This window comes from Manis javanica, chromosome 4, assembly GCF_040802235.1.
Source record: "Manis javanica isolate MJ-LG chromosome 4, MJ_LKY, whole genome shotgun sequence".
In the NCBI taxonomy this organism is placed as follows: Eukaryota; Metazoa; Chordata; class Mammalia; order Pholidota; family Manidae; genus Manis; species Manis javanica.
The window spans coordinates 76850018-76870914 of NC_133159.1; the positions used below are offsets into that span (position 1 = coordinate 76850018).

General features: G+C 34.3%; 1 protein-coding gene across 17 annotated transcripts in view; it reads right to left on the reverse strand.

The window, feature by feature from the left end:
- ZNF644 (zinc finger protein 644) overlaps positions 1 to 20897 on the reverse strand; it is a 105402-nt gene that overhangs the window by 32517 nt on the left and 51988 nt on the right. For 7 of the 17 annotated variants that reach the window (XM_017666257.3, XM_017666256.3, XM_017666255.3 and 4 more), the window contains one exon: positions 16500 to 16625. The exons of the other annotated variants lie outside the window; for them this stretch is intronic. In XM_017666257.3, coding sequence (XP_017521746.2) covers positions 16500 to 16625 — 126 coding nt within the window. The remainder of the gene's footprint in view (positions 1 to 16499; positions 16626 to 20897) is intronic. 17 annotated transcript variants of the gene reach the window in all.

Sequence of the window (20897 nt, forward strand, 5' to 3'; positions counted from 1 at the left end):
TTTCCAACAGAGATAGAAATCATGTAAACCATATTCTCTGGCCACCATGCAACGAAACTAAATTAGGTACAATTAAAAAGAATTGAAGCGTTATCAGAATGTCAATTATATCTTAATAAAACCAGGGGAAGAAAGAGTCTCTATTAAAACAAAAAAGTTAATTAGTGAACTAGAAAAAGGTCAAAACACAGTATCTAGAATGAAGCAAGGAGAGACAAAAGGGTGGAAAATGGAGAAAAGAAGAGAACCACAAAAAGGTTACAGTGAAAGGAGCTAGCATATATTTAATGGAAATCCCAGAAGCAGAGAGAAAGAATAGGACAGATGCAATAATTGAAGAGACAATGGTGGATAATTTTCTAAAACCAACAAAAGACATCAAGCTGCAGCTTTTGGAAGTACTGGAAACTCTTAAGGTGGAAAAATAGAAGAATTACACTTTACTTCAGATGTCCAAGAATGATTAACTTGATGTTTTCAACTAAATCATATTGCTTTCCTGTTGAACATAAAAATATCTCACACAATATTCACTTTAGACTAGGTCACTGTACAATACAAAGTATGAAACATCCCTTTCTCTCACTGAGTTGACTGCTACCTTCTTTACCAATTATAAGCTTATCCCAGCTTCAGTCTGGCTTCCCTACAGATGAAATTTATTAAGATGGAAATCTTGAGATGAATGGAACAAAATAAAAACATATAAAAACTTATGGAATGTAGCAAAAGCAGAATTTGGATGGAAATTTGTATCTCTAAATGCCTACATTAAAAAGAAGATCTCAAATCAGTAACTTAGCTTTACATCTTAAGGAGTAGAAAAAGAAAAGCAAACTAAACCCAAAGCCAGAGGAAGAAAGGAAATAATAAATAGTAGAGCATGGTAAGAGAATGTAAAAAACTGAGAATCAATCAAACCAAAAGTTGGTTCTCTTAAAAGATCAAAAAAATTGACAAATAAACTAACTAAGAAAAAAAGGGAGAAAGTACAAATAGCTACAATCAGAAATAAAGTAGGGACATTACTACAAAAGTCAGAGAAATTAAAAGAATTGTGATGAACAAGTGTACACCAACAAATTAGATAATCTAGATGAAATGGAAAATTCCTAAAAACACACAAACTACTAAACCTGACTCAAGAAAAAAGAATCTGAACAAATCTACAATAGGTAATGAAAACATGTCAGTAATCAAAAACCTCTCAAAAAGAAAAAGTCAAGACCCTGATGGCTTCACTAGTAAATTCTACCATTTAGAAAATTAACACCAATCCTTCACAAACTCTTCCAAAAACAAGAGGGAACAATTCCTAACACATCCTATGAGGCCAGCATTACACTAAAACCAAAACCAGACAAACATACCAAAAGAAAACTACAGACCTTTATGAATACAGATGTAAAAATCCTCAACAAAATACTACCAAACTGAATTCAATAGCACATTAGGGGATTATACATCATAACCTAGTGGGATTTATTCCAGGAATGCAAAGGTGATTCAATATAAGAAAAGGAATCAATTTAATATATTAACAGAACAAATGAGAAATATACATCATCATCTCAATAGATGTAGAAAGAGCACTTCACAAAACCCATCACTGTTTCATGATAAAAACAAAAAAAAAAACCCCAGCAAACTAGGAACAGAAGGGAATTTCCTTACCACAGTAAAAGACATCCATGAAAAACCCAAAGTTAACATACTTACCAGCGGCAGAAGACAAAAATTTCCCCCTAAGACAAGTAACAGGACAAGACTGTGCTTTCGCTACTGCTATTCAACACTGTACCGGAAATCCTAGGCATAGCAATTATACAAGAAAAATACATAAAAGGCATCCATACAGGCAAGGAAGAAGTAAAAATATCTCCATTTGCTGATAACATGGTTCTATATACAGAAAATTCCATAAACTCTACAAAAAACCCTACTAGAGCTAACGTAATAAACAAATTCAGCAAATTTTAAGGTGTAACATCAATGTACAAAAATCAGTGGTGTTTCTCATGCCAGCAATGAATGATCCAGAAAGAAATTAAGAAAATAACTGCTTTTACAAAAGCATCCAAAATAAAATAACCTAGGAACAAATGTAACCAAGGAGGTAAAAGACTTACATACTGAAAGCTACAAAACACGGCTGAAAAAAGTTAAGCAAGTCCTAAATAAATGAAAAGACATCCCATGTTCATGGATTCAAAGATGAAATACTGTTAAGATGGCAAAACTTCCCAAAGTGATTTCAGATTCTAATCAATCCCTACCAAAATTCTAATGGCCTTTTTTTGCAGAATGAATAAACTAATCCTCAAATTCATATGGAACTGCAAGTAATCCTCAAGATCAAGAACAATATTGAAAAAGAAAGTAGAACTTAACACTGATTTAAAAACTTACTTACAAAACTAAAATAATCAGTGTGGTACTGCCATAAGGGAAGACATATAGACCAGCGGAATATATTTGGGAAACCAGAAACAAACCCAAACATCTGTGGTCAAATGATTTTTAGCAAAGGTGCCAAAAACATTCAATGAAATGTGAAAAGATGAGTCTTCAACAAATGGCACTCGACAAATGGATAATCACATGCTAAAGAATAAAACTGGATCCCTGCCTCATATTACATACAGAAATTAAATCAAAGTGGATCAATAAAACAGAAGAACTACAACTGTTAAGCTCTTAGAAAAGAAGAATGCTTAGGGATCAATCTTTATTGTGTCAGATTTGGCAATGGATTCTTAAATTTGATACCAAAAGCATCATGAACAAAAGAAAAAGCAGATAATTTGAACTTCATCAAAATAAAAAGCTTCTGTGTAACAACTAACAGTACTAAAATATATGTGATAAGGGTTTAACCACATGTTTAAAAAATTCAACAAAAAGACAACTGAGTTTTAAAAATGTTCAAAGGACTTGAGTAGACATTTCTCAAAAGATATGCAAATGGCCAACAAGCCCATGAAAAGATGGTCATTCTTGGTCAATTATAAAATGCTAATGAAAATACCAGGTGACACCCCTTCATACCCACTAACTTTAATTGTTTTAAAATCTGGAAAATAGTAAGTGTTGATAAGAATATAGAGAAACACAGATCTTTATATATTGCTGGTGAGAATGTAAAATTAAAATAGCACATCAGCTGTTTGGTATTTCCTAAAAAAAAGATTAACATAGAATTACCATTTGACCCATTTATTAAAATCCTAGATACACATCCAAGAGAAATGAAAACTTATTTTCATTTCATTTGATGCACACCAAAACCTTGTATGTGAATGCTTATATTATCATTATTCATAATAGCCAAAAAAGGAAATGCAGTACACACTCCAACTTGGATGAATTTTGAAAACATGCTTAGTGAAAGAAGCCAGACACAAAGGTTCATATATTATATGATCCTTTTCATATGAAACATTGAGAATAGGCAAATCCACAGAGACAGAAAGTAAAGGGTACCAGGTGATAGAAGAGTGAAATAAGAAATTATTACTTAATGGATCCAAGGATGCTAAACAGTTTTGAAATAAGAGAATTTTGCATAGTTCGTGAATATACTGCATACCACTGACTTGTATACTTAAAATGATTATGTTATGTGAATTTTACCTCAATTAAAAAAAAAACAGCAATCAAAAAACTCTCCTATGTTCTGACAATATCCAAATTTAAAGCAAACTTCTACTTCCTTCGACCCCCTTAAAAATTACACAACCCAAGTCCAAATCCTATAATAGGTTCTAAAATACAAATCTTAAAAATACACCCAGAGGTTCCTCATAGTGTGTGGAATCCTTCACTGCAACAAATAAAAACTTGTTCAACTACAGGTATGCTTGCTGGTCTTTTGGCCGGAAGGCATTGACAAGACTAACAACTAGTATGTCAACAAAAATAACAGAAGCCAGAAAACAAAGGGGTAATATCCTAGTTAAAAAAAAATTAACTGCCAATCCAGAATTCTAACCAGTAAAAAAAACTATCATTCTAAAGTGAAGGTGAAATACAAATCATGACTACAACAAAAGAGTGGCACAATTTCTCAGCACAGGTGTCCTTCCAAAAAAAGAGAAGTGATCACAGATAGAGAACTGAAGATGCAGGAAGGAATAGAAGTTAAGTATGTTAACTGTGGATAAATCTAAAATAATGACATAAACAATAATATTGTCTTTTGGGGATTAAAATATACATGAAGTTAAAAATAGATGAGTGTTATAGCAAATAAACTGAGTAAGAGGTATGTGTGTGTGTGTGTGTGTGTGTGGTAGCGGGGTGATTAACGGAATTAAAGTGTTTTAGGTTCCTTGCACTGTCAGGAAAGACAAACTAATTCAGACTCCTACGGCTCAAGGATGCATGTTGCAATCTCTAGGGCAGCAGTTCCCACTAGTGTGGTTCGTGGACCTCTAGGGGTCCCTAAGACCCTATGAGGGGATCCTCAAAATCACAACTATTTGCATAAAAAGAATGAAGACCTTATTTTCATTTTTTGCTCTCACTCTCTCACGTGTATAATAGAACTGTCCAGAATCTGTATGGCTTGTGGTATCCAACAGACTTAAAAGCAGCAGGTATGAGAATCCAGCTGTCTTCCATTAAGCTAGACATTAAAGAGATGTGCAAAAATGTGAAACAATGCTACTTTTCTCAATTTTGATTTGAAAAGTATGTTTTCCACAAAATTATGTTATTTATGTTAACATGTAACGGGATAATCTTGTTCACCAAACAACAAATTATCTGACCCCAAATGTCAACTGCGTGAAGGTTGAGTAAAACTGATGTAACCAAATAAAAGATATTTTTTTAAGAGTTTAAATGGATTTTGAAACAACAGAGTTGGAGAATCACTGGCTTAAATAAAAGAAAGGATAATAAAACATTCATGGCTTAGAAGACAATAGCATAAAGATTGAACTCTATCTCAAATTAATGAAGATTACATTTTTGGAAAACTGACAATGTGTGTAAAAATTATACGTAGTGCTGAGTCAAGAAGAACAAGGTGGGAAAACTTGCCTTATTAAATATAAAGACTTCTTATAATACCATGTGCAAGCGTAAATAAAGTAAACCAATGGAAAAAACAAAGCCCAGAGACAGGCCCATGTGTATGTGGTCACTTGATCCGTGACAAAGAGGATACTGCAGAACAGTGGGGAGACCATCTTTTCAATAAGTACATAAAATGCATATCCATAAAAAAAAGGTGATCTTCATACTTCACATAATATACAGAATCAGTTCTAGGTTAGAAGGTAAATCTAAATACATAATAAACAATATACAAAATAATATACAGTAATACAGTAGAAAGTAGAAAGCAAAATAATAAAGCCTCTAGGACAGTATCTCACAACCTAAGCACTACTAGTAACACTTTGGGCTAGTAAAGCACTGTTCTAGAAGATAACATAAGGGGTTATGTTCATGTCCTTGGAGCAAGAAAAGACTTCCTACACAGGACACAAGAAGCACTGACTGTAAAGGAAAACAATAATAAATAAGACTGTTAAAATTAAGACCTTCCTTTTTTCCTTTCATCAAAAGATAATATTAATAGGGTGAAAAACAAGCCAAAGTGGAATGTATTTTTCCAACAAATATAACTAAACAAAGTACTTCTATCTAGCACATACAAAAACTCCTAAAAACAGGGGGGAAAGCTCCTATCTGTAAAATATCTAACTCCTATAAATAGGTAACATAGAAAGCTCAACAGTAATAACTTTTTAAAAAGGTAGGTGTGGGGGGAAGAAACTTCACGAAAGGCGATATCTAAGCAGTGCATAAATTTATGAAAAAGCAGCTAAATCTTATTTGGAATCCAGGAAATACATCTTCCAAAAGGACAAAAATTGAAGAAGCTATTAATACAAAATATTTGTGAGAATAAAGCAACAGGAAGCTTCATATTCAGTTGATGGGTTAGGTACTACACCTCAGTGAAACAGTGAAAACAATTTTTACATTATCTTTTAAATTTGAACATATATACACCAATGACCCAGCTATCCTATTTCTGGTATATACTCAAAATAAATGTTGTACATGTGCCCCAAGAAATACATACAAGAATGTCCATGACAGCATTATTCAATCCAAATGTCCAAAAGTAAGAAGACAGTGAGTGATAAAGCAGTACCAGTACAAATGAGCTATAGCTATATCTGAAAACATCTATGAATGTCCCAAACATTATGTTAAGCAAAATAAGCACAGCCATACTACTGTTACTATATAATTCTATATTCATAGTCCAAAAGCAGGTTTAAAAAAAGCTATACTCTTTTGAAGCCAGGCCAGTAGTTACTCCAAAAATAGGAAAGGCAGAGTGATTAGGAAAGGAAAACACACAGAATTTCGGGTTGCTGACAGTATTATATTTCTTGATCTGTGTCCTGGGACATTTATTTTGTGGTGATTTACTGAGCTGTATACTTCTATTTTGTGTACTTTCTCGTATGTGGTATAGTTCAATTTTAAAAAAGATATGAAGCACTATCTTTTATATACTATGTACGCAATTGAAGAAACGATAATTATACAAATACTTTCACTATTATGGTATTAGATATCAATTGTTTAGTGGTAAAAGTCATGTCTGGGACATAACCTTCCACATGTGGGTTACACTTTAGGATCCTTTGTTTAATTATATAAAATAAAAAGAAATTCTTAATAAGGCCTGCCTGAGTTTTCAGTACGCTGCAGGTAGGCAAAAATACATTTAAATTTTCTGTTTTCCTGTATGTTTCGTTTACCTTGATCACCTGAAAAATATCCTATTTCTTAGCTTTATATAAAACTAAATTAAGTATACATTTTGGAAAATACTAACATAAAAGGGAAGGTAAAGATGTTTGTTTCCATTAAAAATATTTTTTTCTGGAATTTAGACACAAAGAGGATGAAGGCAGAATATAAATTATAACCGAACAAAAAGAGGTTTCTATCAAAAATTTGTATGCTTCTCAAGCCTCGATTTGTATTTTTGTATATCATATAACATTTTAATAAAACTCAATTTTACAACACCAATTATTTTATTTACAAAATAAGAATCAAAGATTTATAATATTGTTGTTTAATACCAAATAAATCTCCTCTGAATTCAATCATTTATGTAGAACATATAGTTAATAACAGACAATCTGATTTGTTTTTAAGCCAAGTAGTGCCACCAAGTGGTAGCAAATTCTTTTTCCAAAATACCAGTCTGAAGGAATAGAAAAATTTATACTGCAAATATAATACTGTAACAGAAAAAAAAGACCAATCTTACAGTAAATTTTAAGTAAGAAAGATTGTGAAATATCTTGGTACAAAAGTTTAAAAACAAAACAAAAGAGTCACTCTTTTTGGAGAAAAGTTGAATGTATTATTGTGATGGACTTAAAAGTTTCAAAGTTAAATTTTTAAAGCAATGAACTATAACTATAATGCTACAGTATTTACTTTTTGTTTCTTATTTTTAATTTCATATTTTCCTTAAAGACTTATACTGCTTTAGAAATTAATGAAAAAGGCTAACAGTATAAACAGTAGTATAACAATGTTACCTTTGTTAAATAGGGAGAGAGTGAGGAGAGCAGGAAAGGACCTGGTTCTAGACCTCACCATCTTCCTACGTCTCTTCAAATTGTTTTCCTTCTGTGACTGTCTCTGTGTCCAAATTTCCCTTTTATAAGGACACCAGTCACACTGGATTAGGGCCCACCCTAAAGAACCTACTTTTACCCTTGTAAAGACCCTGTCTCCAAATAAGGTCCTACTCTGAGGTACTACTTCTGGTCATATTTTGAGGTGCTGGCAATTAGGACTTCAGAGCAAGTTAATTTGGAGTTGGGGAACGGGTACTACAATTCAAGCAATAACACTATTCTTCTCTATTTGAGTATTTTTGATAAGACTGTATTTTTTTATTTAGCAGAAAAACAAGAATAGCTGTTAAAAGTTGTTTAATGATAAAATACCTGTGGTACTGTGATTTATAAGAAGCATATATTTGGTCTTCCCTTTTCCTAAGTGATGAGAATTACAAAGGTGCCTTTTGTTAAAATGTTAATAACTTTTGGAAAGCACCTAAGGATAGGGGCTGGTTGCCAGAAGAGCCAACTATGTGATTAGAGGGTTGGAACTTAGCCCCACCCACCTGACACCCAGGAAAGGAAGAGGGGCTGCAGGTTGGATCTATCACCAATGGTCAATGGCTTAAAAACCCAAAAGGATGGGGTTCAGAGAGCTTCTGGGTTGATAAACAAGTGGAAGTGCTACAAAAGGGTCATGCCTGGGTAAAAAAAAAAAGGGAGGGTGGGGGCATGCCTGGAGAGAGAATGGAAGCTCCATGACATTTCCCCATACCTTGACTTCTGCATCTTTTCCACCTGGCTCTTCTTGACTTAGGTTCTTTTATAAAGAACCAGTAATCTAGTGAGTAAACAGGTTTTCTGAGTTCTGTAGCATATCAATCAAACCCAAGGAAGGGGTTGGGAACCTCTGATTTACAGTCTGTCAGAAATACAGTAACAACTTGGGACTTCCAATTGGCATCTAAAGTCCAGGGAAAGGGTCACAGGAACCTTCAATCCGCAGCCTCCAATCTGTGATGACCTGGGCTTGCCGCATGCCGACTGGCATCTCAAGTGTGTGTGTTGGGGTCAGTCTCTGGATAGTGTCAGAACTGGGTTGAATTGCAGGACACCTAGCTGATGTCTGGCGAATTACTTGGTGGTCTGGGAGGAAGTCCCCTCCACATATTGAAAGTGGGTCCTGAATCCAAATAATACTATTTTAATTTCATGAACAACTACCAGCAAAACAAATGACTAAATTTTAGAACAAAGATATATACAGAAAATGTTGAAGTAATAAGCATCATATACTTTATGTCCAACCCAATTATAATGTTCTTAGCCCTACACTTCATCTCTTCACACTCTTCTCTCCTCACTGGAGACAAAGAGCCCTTATTCCTTGACCAGGCCCCACATACTCTGTACTTAATAATCTCTGCTGGAGTTTTTCCTCCATATGTATGTATAGATCAGTTCCTTTAGTTCCAATTATCTCCTCAGTTCTTCTTAGAAGATCTTAAATAAAACAGCGATCTTAGTCACTCTTTAACCTCTTTTCTGGTTTTGTTTTCTTCACAGTATCTACAGACTATATATCTGACAGACTATATAGTTATTTAGTTGTCTATTTTCTTTCCCCACTACAAAGAAGCTTCTTGAGGGCAGAGACTAATGTTTTTTCACTGACACACCCTGGCATCTGATACAGTACCTAGTGACACTGCTTTTTTTGTGTATTATCATAAGCAGAAGGGATTTCAAAAAATTAATTTGTCTTTGCTTTCTAAATGCATCTATTAGTTCCTCTCTGAAAAGTTCTTCATACTTACAGACACAGTTATCTTTTCAACTTCATCACTCCTCTGTGGAGCATGTTATCCTCTCTCAGGACTTAGTCCCAAACTTTAACATAGCCAGGCTAAGACACCACAATAAAAGAAAATTGCAGACCAATATCCTTGATGAACATAGAAGCAAAAATATACAGCAAAATATTAGCAAAGCGAATTGAAAAATACATCATCCACCATGATCAAATGATGCAAGGATGCTACAATATTCGAAAATCCATCAACATCATATACCACATCAACAAAAAGGACAAAAATCACATGATCATCTCAAAAGATGCTGAAAAAGCATTTGACAAAATTCAACATCCATTCAGGTTAAAACACTCAACAAAATGGGTATAGAGAGCAAGTACCTCAACACAGATATGAGGTATATCAGGATATATGAAGTCCACATATGACAAACCCATAGCCAACGTCATACTTAGCAGCAAAAAGCTGAAAGCTTTCCCTCTAAGATCAGGAACAAGGCAAGGATGCCCACCCTCACCACTTTTATTTAATATAGCACTTGAGGTCCTAGCCATGGCAATCAGACAACACAAAGAAAAGGCATCCAGACTGGTAAGGACAAAGTGAAACTGTCATTTTGCAGATGACATGATATTGTACATAAAAAACCCTAAAGAATCCACCCCAAAACCACTAGAACTAATAATTGAATTTAGCAAAGTTGCAGGATACAAAATTAATCCACAGAAACCTGTTGCATTCCTATACACTAATGATGAACTAGCAAAGAGAGAAATGAGGAAAACAAATCCATTTACAACTGCATCAAAAAGAATAAAATACCTAGGAATAAACCTAACCAAGGAAGTGAAAGACCTATACCTTGAAAACTACAAGATGATCATGAAAGAAATTAAAGAAGACACCAATAAATGGAAATCTATCCTGTGATCATGGATACAAAGAATTAATATTGACAAAATGGCCATCCTGCCCAAAGCAATCTACAGATTCAGTGCAATCCCTATCAAAATACCAACAGCATTCTAGAACAAACTAGAACAAATAGTTCTAAAATTCACATGGAAGCACAAAAGACCCTGAATAGCCAAAGAAATCCTGAAAAGGAAGAATAAAGCTGGGAGGATTATGCTTCCCAACTTCAAGTTCTACTACAGTAATCAAAACAATTTGGTACTGGCATTAAGAACATCTTATCAATGGAAAAGAACAAATTTGGTACTGGCATAAGAACATCTTATCAATGGAAAAGAATAGAGAGCCCAGATATAAACCCATACATATATGGCTGATTACTGTACAATAGAGGAGCCATGGATATACAATGGGGAAATGACAGCCTCTTCAACAACAGGTGTTGGCAAAACTGGAGAGCTACATGTAAGAGAATGAAACTGGATTACTGTCTAACTCCATACACAAAAGTAAACTCGAAATGGATCAAAGACCTGAATGTAAGTCATGAAACTATAAAACTCACAGAAGAAAACATAGGCAAAAATATCTTGAATACAAACATGAGCAACTTTTTCCTGAACATATCTCCTTAGGCAAGGGAAACAAAAGCAAAAATGAACAGAATTCAACATCCATTCAGGATAAAAGCACTCAACAAAATGGGTATAGAGAGCAAGTACCTCAACACAGATATGAGGTATTACATCATGGATTACAAACAGGATTACATTATGCTAAAAAGCTTCTGTAGAGCAAAAGACACCATCAGCAGAACAAAAGGCATCCTACAATATGGGAGACTATACTCGTAAATGACATATCCAATAAGAGGTTAACATCCAGAATATATAAAGAGCTCACACAACTCAACACCCAAAAGCAAAAAACCTGATTAAAAAATGGGTGGATCTGAAAAGACACTTCTCCAAAGAAGAAATTCAGATGGCCAACAGGCACACGAAAAGGTGCTCCATCACTAATTATCAGAGAGATGCAAATTAAAACCACAATAAAAACCTCACACCAGTTAGAATGGCCAATATCCAGAAGATAAGGAACAAGAAATGCTGGCGAGGATGTGGAGAAAGGGGAACCCTCTTTCAGTGTTGCTGGGAATGTAAATTAGTTCAACCATTGTGGAAAGCAACATGGAGGTTCTTCAAAACACTAAAAATATAAATATCATTTAACCCAGGAATTCCACTCCTAGGAATTTACCCTAAGAATGCAGCAGCCCAGTTTGAAAAAAATATATGCACCCCTATGTTTATTGCAGCACTATGTACAATAGCCAAGAAATGGAAGCAACCTAAGTGTCCATCGGTAGATGAATGGACAAAGAAGATGTGGTACATATACACAATGGAATATTATTCAGCCATAAGAAGAAAACAAATCTCACCATTTGCAACATATGGATGGAGCTAGAGGATATTATGCTCAGGGAAATAAGTCAGGCAGAGAAAGACAAATACCAAATGATTTCCCTCATTTGTGGAGTATAATAACAAAGCAAAACTGAAGGAACAAAACAGCAGTAGGCACACAGGCTCCAAGAAGGGACCAGCAGTTTCCAAAGGGAAGGGGTAGGGGAAGGTGGGTGGGAAAAGAGAGAGAAGGGGATTAAGAGGTATTATAATTAGCACACATAATATAGGTATGTCACAGGGAAGGCATTATAGCATGAAGAAGACAAGTAAAGACTCTACAGCATTTTACTTTACTGATGGACAGTGACTGCAATGGGGTGTGTGGGGGGGGGACTTGATAACATGGGTGAATGTTGTAGCTACAACGTTGCTCATGTGAAACCTTCATAAGATTGTGTATCAATGATACCTTAATAAAAAAAAATGAAATACTTCCATTTGCAAATCACTGACAGACCCTGAAGGCATTAGGCTAAGTGAAATAAGTAAGAAACAGACAAAGGCTGTGTGATCTCACTTAAATGTAGAATCTAAAAAAAACCCAAAAAAACTGAAACTAAAAAAAAAAAAACTGAACTCATAGATAGAACAAACTAGTGGCTGCCAGAGACAGGGGGCTGGGGACTTGGCAAAATGGGTGAAGATGGTCAAAAGGTAAAAATTTCCAGTTATAAGATTAAGTAAGTCCTGGGGATATAATGCACATCCTAATGACTACAGTTAACACCTCTGTAAGATGTACATAAAGTTGTTAAGACAGTAAATCCTAAGAGCTGTCTGCCATCACAGAAAAATATAATTTTCTTTTTTTTGCTTATTCCTTTTATTGTATCTATAGAGATAATACATGCTAACTAACTGACTGTGGTAATCATTTCACAATATATGTAAACCAAACCATTATGCCACACACCTTAAACTTATACAGGGTGTATGTGAATTATATAACAATAAAACTAGAAAAATATACAGTAATAGAAAAAAAATGAATGCACAAAAGTCAACTGCATATCCATACATTAATAATGACTAATCTAAAAGAAAGAAAGAAAACAATACCATTTATAAAAACATCAAAAAGAATGAAATATTTGGGAATAAACTTAACCAAGGCTAAAAACTTGTATACTAGAAACTGCAAACATTGCCAAAATAAACTGCAGATGACAAAAATAAATGGAAAGACATCTAGTGTTCCTGGATTAAAATGTCAGTACTACCCAAGGAAGATTTAATGCACTCCTTATCAAAATCCCAATGGCATTTTTTGCAGATATAGAAAAATTCATCCTAAAGTTCATACAGAATTTCAAAGGACCGCATAGAGTCAAAGTAATTTTGAAAAAGGACGAAGTTGTAGGTCTCATACTTCTGATTTCAAAACTTACTACAAAGCCACAGTAATCAAAACAGTATGATACTGACATAAACAGACATACAGACTAATGGAACAACAGTAGAAAGCCCAATAATACATTCTTCATACATAAGATCAAATGATTTTCGACAAGGATATCAATACCATTCAACATTTTGAAATGGACAGTCTTTTCAACAGATAATGCGGGAAAAACTGGATAAATGCATGTGAAAGAATGAAGTTGGATTCTTCCCTTACATCATGCTATGGTCTGAATGTTTTTGCCCCTATAAAATTCTACGTTGAAATCTAGAGATCATTAGGTCACGAGGACAGAGTCCTCGTGAATGAGATAAATACTCTCATAAAAGAAGCTCTAGAGAGCTCCCTTGCCTCTTCTGCCATGTGAGGACACAAGAAATCAACAACCTGGAAGAAAGTCCTCACTCAACCATGCTGCACCGTGATCTTGGACTCCAATTCCCATTATTGTGGAATAACTTTTTGTTGTTTTAAGCTACCTAGTCCGTGGTAGTTTGTTACATCAATCCTAATGCACTAAGACACACCATATACAAAAATTAGCTCAAAAAGGATTAATAAGCTAAATGTAAGGGCTAAAACTATGAACTCATAGAATAAGATGGGGGAAAGCCTCATGACATTGGATTTGGCAATGATTTCTTAGATTCGACAGGCAACAAAAGTAAAACCATATAAATGGGACATCAAACTTAAAAACTTCTATGAATCAAAGGACGTAAAAGTGAAAAGGCAACCTATGGAATTGGAGAATATATTAGCAAATCATATATCTGATAGGAGTTTAATATCCAGAGTATATAAAAAACTCTATGACATAATGTTTATTTGGTTTCTGCTCCTGGCTCATAGCAAGGAGCTCCTAAAGTCCCTGAAAAATCCTGAGTGATACAAGTGTCTTTTGTTCTAATGAGATGACTCTCGATAGGCTCCTGGGTGGGGGCTGGGACTGGTCACCATAAAGACCAAGCCATGATTAGAAGCTTGTAACTTTCTGCTCCATTCTCTTGCAGGGGAGTAGGGGGCCTAAACACTGACTGAGTTGATCATCAATCATACCTATGTCATGAAGACTCCATAAACCTTCTTAAAGGCTAGGGTTTGGAGAGCTTCCAGGCTGCTAAACACACCCCCATGGGGAGGGCAATGCACCCTAACTCCACAGGAACAGAAGCTCCTGCACTTGAAACCCTTTCAGACCTTTCAGTTTTTCTTCATCTGGCTGTTCATCTGTATCCTTTAAAATAAACTGGCAAAGAGAAGTGTTTCCCTGAGTTCTGTGAGCTGCTATACCAAATTATCAAGCCTGAGGAGCAGGTCATGGGAACCTAATTTGTAGCCACTCTGGACAGAAGTGTGGGTAAGCTGGGTACCCATTACCTGAGATTGCCACCTGAGGTGGTAGACAGTCTTGTGGGACTGAACACTAAACCTGCACTAACCCCAAGGTAGCAGCTGGTTTCATAAATGACCTGTAGGACAGCTAGTTGGTATCTAAACAGTTGGAGCAAGTAATTGGTGTGGGAACCTCCTTCCTGATAAAAAATACAATAACAAAGAATGAAGCAACATGATGAAAAAGGTGGGAAGGTGACCTGAATAGAAACTTTTTCAAAGATGACATACAAATAGCCAAAAAAGCACATGAAAAGATACCCAAGATCACTAATTATTACGGAAATGTAAATCAAAACCACAATGAGACACCACCTCACATCCAGTAGGATGACTACTACTACAGGGAAAAGAAAAAACACAAAATATTAAGTGTTAGTGAGGATGCTGAGAAATTAAAATTCTTGTGTACTGTTGGTGAGAATTGTTATGCACTGTGAGTGAGAAATGGTGTAGTCATTTTAAAATAGAATGTAAAATTTGTTAACAGTATGGTTGTTCCTCAAATAATTAAAAATAGAATTACCATATGATCTAGTAATTCCACTTCTAGGTATATACCCCAAAAAACTAAAAGGTAGGTCTTTAAGAAATATTGGTATACACTCATGTTCATAGCAGCATTATCCACAAAAGCTATAAGGTGGAAGTCACCCAAGTGTTCACTAATTGGATAAATGGATAAACAAAATATAGCATGTATATACAATGGGATATTATTCATCTTAAAATGGAAGGAAATTCTAACATATTCTACAACATGGATGAACACTGAGGACATTGTGCTAAATGAGATAAGCCATAAAAGGACAAATACTGTAACATTCCACTTATATAAGATACCTAGAGCAGTCAAATTCAAAGAAACAAAGTATAATGGTGGTTGCCAAGAATTTGGTGAAGGGGGAATGGGAAACTCACTGAACATACAGTTTCAGTAGGTCACATAACAATGCAACTACTTGATACTATTGTACTGTACACCTAAAAATGGTCAAGATGGTAATTTTATGTTATGTATTATTTTACCACAATTAAACATTTTTTTAAAAAAGAAAATTAGGAATAAACAGGGCAAAATAATGGAAGCAGGGAATTTTCTAAAAAAAAACACAAAGATTGAGAACTTCATATCTACAGGTTAGACAGGAACACATCAACCACTCATTCCTCTAAAGCCTAGAGACTTAAGATTCTCTAAAGTAGATCTCTTTATCAAGTCAAATCATCAGAAAGCTAAACTTCATGACCACATACACATAAAAATGTCTCAGGAGAACAACAAAAAAACCCCTTTTTATATAAAACTTTCCTTAAAAGCACTATCCATTATGTAGTTCAATGCCCCTCGACATAATAAAGATCCATTTGATAAATTCTACAGTTTAATGCAAGAAAAATTAATTTTCTTATTCTTCCCTTTTAGGTGACAATAAGGGCTAATACACAGGTCTCTTTTTTCCAATGAGAAATGGAGCATTACAGTCTGCTTAGTTGTACAAGTTTTCCTTTAGCTAAATTTTCTAATATAACCATTTCCCTTTGCCCTTCTTTAACACTCATTAATTAGTTTATTCTCTCACCCTTCTTTGCAACTAAATAGTATACGTGTACAGTTCTGGATTTTCAAGGACAATTTTTCAAGCATCCTATTTCACACCCCTCAAATAAGTGGTAATGTTTCAGAAATTTTAGTATTTCATTAACCAAATATCCCTCCAGACCACATTTGTACCTAGAAACAAAATTTTTAAAAATCCTTGTCAAACACCATCACTGTAGTTATAAAGCATAGGCAGTGAACTGCAGAGATACTACTAAAGTATCTTCAAGAAAGCCAATGGTAGAAATATTTTCAACCTGCAGATTAAATGCACCTGTTTACCTGTGGCAGGTTTGACTGTGTGAGAAGAGCCACTCGAAAAACAACTGTTTCACAGTCATTTTGGCATAAATAAGAATTGAGTAGTGTAGAATTCTCTTCCAGGCATTTTGTTCTTTCTTCGATCTCCTAATAATTTATTTAAAACTAGTTAGGCATATTCTAAGAGATTGAAAGGAATGAACAAGACAGGTAAATATAACAGTTAAGGTTTAACCTCTTTATTATTGCTATATATAAAAAGATTCAAGCTATTGTAATTATAAATTTAATTACATTTTCTCAAAGCATTATCATAAAATGACAGGCAAATTATTCTCATTTAACTCACCTTGTCATTAAGAACGTTTGAAATCTATCACTCCAGAACAGATACTGTATTCATGGAATAACAACTAATTTCATATGCTACTATTTTTTAAAAGGCATTATTATTTAAAGATTTTAAACCTAATGATTTTTATGAAAATAATCTCATATAGGATAAATAAAATACAGCAATTAACATGGATTGTAATCATAGCACTTTTGGTCTAGATGAGATGGAGCAGACTCCCCTCTCCTTGCTTGTCCTTGCTCGGTACAACTATAAAATCCAAGAACAACAAAAGAGACAGCCAAAGGAGAAATCTGAAAAATGGCAAGAGGAAAATGAACTGGCTAGGGATCTTAGAACTGGAGGATAGCAATAAGGCATCTTACGACCCTGCACCCAACAAAAGAAGGTAACCCAGGCTGACTGTTTCCCAATAAAGCACCAGAAGGAACCAAGGTAGGTTTATACCTTCCCTGGACCGAACAGGTGTCCCAGCCACAGAAGCTTGGCAGAAGCAACAAGGGGTATCAATTAGAAGCTCTGCTGATAATAAAAGTACTATTCTCATTGCCAGGTGAGAGACTACCTTCCCCCATCCAGAAGTAGTGTGTAGATGGGGAGCATCAGGAAGAGGGATTCTACTTCAATAAGCACCAAATCCAGGAAACATTCTTTGTCCCCACCAGAGACTATCTTCCCTAACCTAAAGGCACCAGGTCCCCAGTCTGGGGAAGCATCTTCCACTACCTACAGCAGCACCACAGGAACAAGCAGGAGCCCCAGAGGCATGAAATAAATCAAGTAAATAAAAACAATACTTACATAATTAGACTGCCATTGAAACCATAGCCCACAAAAGTACGCTAAGACCTACATACTATATCTGAATAGATATATACCTGTTAAAACAAAGTAATTTAAAGGGGTCTGTGAGAATATCTGACAACAGACAAAAAAGAGATGAAATAGAAAAATCAACTGCCATACCAAGAATCATGAAAATCACAACTTTATTGAGAAAAGACAAATGACAGCAACAACAGAAATCAAATGTCAGAAAAATCTGACAAATGTTTTAAACAATAATTGTAAAAATAATTCAACAAGCAAATACAATTTTCTCTTGAAACAAATGAAAAACTGAAAGTCTAAGCAAATACACAGAAGCTATTTAAAAAGCTAATGGATATTATTTAAATGAAACATACAGCAACAAATTTAAAAAATTTGTGGGAAGGGCTTGATAGTAGAATAAAGACGACAAGAGGTCAGAATTAGTATACCTGAAAACCAGATAATAAAATTCACTCAATTTATAAACAACAAACAGAAACTAAGTAAAGAACAGAGACTTAGCGAGCTGTGAGAAAATAGCAAAAACACGTATCACTGGAATTCCATAAGTAAAGAAGAAAGAAAAGTGAGGCTGACAGAATATTTGAGGAAATTATGGCTGAAAACCTCCCAATTTGGTGAAAGACACAAACCCACACACTAAGAAGCTGAGTGAACCCTATAAAGGACAAACTTAAACAAATCTACACTAAGACTCATAATTTAAAAATTTGAAAGCATAAAACATAGAAGAAATCTTCAAACTAACCAGAAAGAAATGACAAATTAGCTACGGAGGAAAACAAATATAAATTACAGATTTCCCATCTGAAATAAAAAGGAAGTTACATGGTTATTTTTCAAGTGATGAAAGAAAATAACTATTATCCCTAATTCTACAGCCACTGAGACAATCCTTCAGAAATGAAGAGTAAATAAAAACATTCTCATAGAAAAACTAAACTACTAAAAAATTTGTCATTAGCAGATCTACCCCTAAAGAATGTAAAGGATACTCATCAAGCATGAAATGGTAGAAGAAATCTTGCAAATAAGGAAAGAAGAAACAATAAAAAGAACATAAGTATAGATAACATAACAGACTAAGCTCTTCACTATAAATTTTATAAATTATCTTTGATGACTGAAACAAAATGTTATCACTAATACTTAACACAATATTTAGAAGTGAGAAAGGTAAAAGGAAGGTAAATGGAAGTGAGGTCTAGACTTTACTCTTAGTGGTAAAAATGGTTGACACTGGCAGACTGCTAGAAAATTATGTATTTGTATTTTAATAGCCAGAGGAACCAGTATAAAAAATTATGCAAAGAAAAAACTAATAAACAGGGAAATCTCTATTAATCGAAAATTAAACAACACACTTCTAAATAATCCATGGCTCAAAAATTTTCAAAGAAAATTTTTAAAAATTAGAACTTAATGAAAAGACAACATATTAGAATATAAGGGATGCAGCTAAAATAATGACAGGGAAATTTATTTCTTAAATGTTGCATCTTTAAAGAGAAAGGTTTCATATGAATACAAAAAGAACAAAATAAATTAATAGCAAGCATAAAGAAGGAAAGAATAAGCAGAAATAAATGAAACTGAAAAGAGAAAAATAACTGAAACCAAAAGCTAACTATAGGAAAAAAAAATTAAAATTAATAAAGTTCTAACAAGACTGACAAAGATAGAAAGAAAACAAACAGGCCGCTGCTACAGACTCTATCAACATCATAAGGATAACAAGAGCATAATATAAACTTTACAGACACAAATTTAACGATTTGGATGAAATGGCTCAGTATCTTGAAAAACATAACCAACCACAATTCACTTAATATTTAATTAACCTTTACTAGCTCAGTAACTACTAAGGGTGTTGAATTTAGAATTAATAAACTCCCAAAAAAGAAATCTCTTGGTCAAGGTGATCTCACTAGGGAATTCCAAATTGGAGAATTATTTTAAATAATTTAAAAAAGAATTAACACCAATTCTATCTAACCTTTTCCAGAAGAGAAGGGGAGGTAACATTTTCAAATTCATATTATGAGGCTAGTATTACACCGACACCATAACGAGACAGAGTACAAAAAAAATTTTTTTTGGCTATCTCTGATTAACTTGCACATAAAATTTCTCAATAAAATATTAGCAAAATGAATCAAACAATGCATAAAAAGGATTATACACCACAAGCAGGTGGGATTTACTCATGGAATGTGAGGTTGATTCAACTTTGAAAAAAGTCAATGTAATCTGCCATTATCAATAGGCTAAAGAAAAAAAATCATATGACCATATTAATTGAAAACCAAACAGCCATTCTTAATAAAACTGTCAGCATGTGGAATAAAGGGAAACTACTTCAATTTGATACAGGGTATCAACAAAATAAATACCTACAACTAACATAATACTGAATAGTAAAAAAAAAATGAATACTTCCCTCTAAGATTGGGGGCAAGGCAAGGATGTCAAACCTCACCACTCTAATTCAACATATTACTAGAACTTCCAGTCACTGCAAAAAGGCAAGAAAAAGAAATGACAGGCATACACAATGGAAAGGAAAAAATAAAATTGCCCCCATCTGCACACATGACAGATCATTGCCTATGTAAATAATTCCAAGGAATCTGACAAAAATCCTCCTAGAATGAAATGAGTTTAGTAAGGGCATAGGATACAAGATAAACACATACAAATCAACTGCAGGATGTATTAAAATGGCAGAGTAGGTGTGATGGTTAATTTTATGTCAACTTGGCAGGCATGGTATCCAGATATGTCAAACATTATTCTGGGAAATTCCAGTGCACATGTTTCTGGATGAAATTGATAGGCTCTAAGTAGATTGCTCTCCATAATGAGGTCAGTCCATCCAATCAGATCTAGAGCAGATGGCCTTCTCATGTGAACTCCAATATTGGCTCTTTCCTGAGTCTTTAGCCTGACAGCCTTTAGACTTAAACTACAGTACCAGCTCTTTCCTGGGTCTCCAGCTTGACATCCCACCCTATAGAATTTGAACCTGTCAGCCTCCATTAGTTCTATTGCATGAGCCAATTCCTTTAAATAAATCCCTTCCCATGTACATACAACCTAATGGTTCTGCTTTTCTGGAGAACACTTAATGAATACGATGGGAAAATTCTTTGAAGAACAGGCCCTTGAAAGACTGGAAAAAAGAGCAAAAATCTTCAGAAGCAACTTCACTGAAACTCTGGAAAATAGTA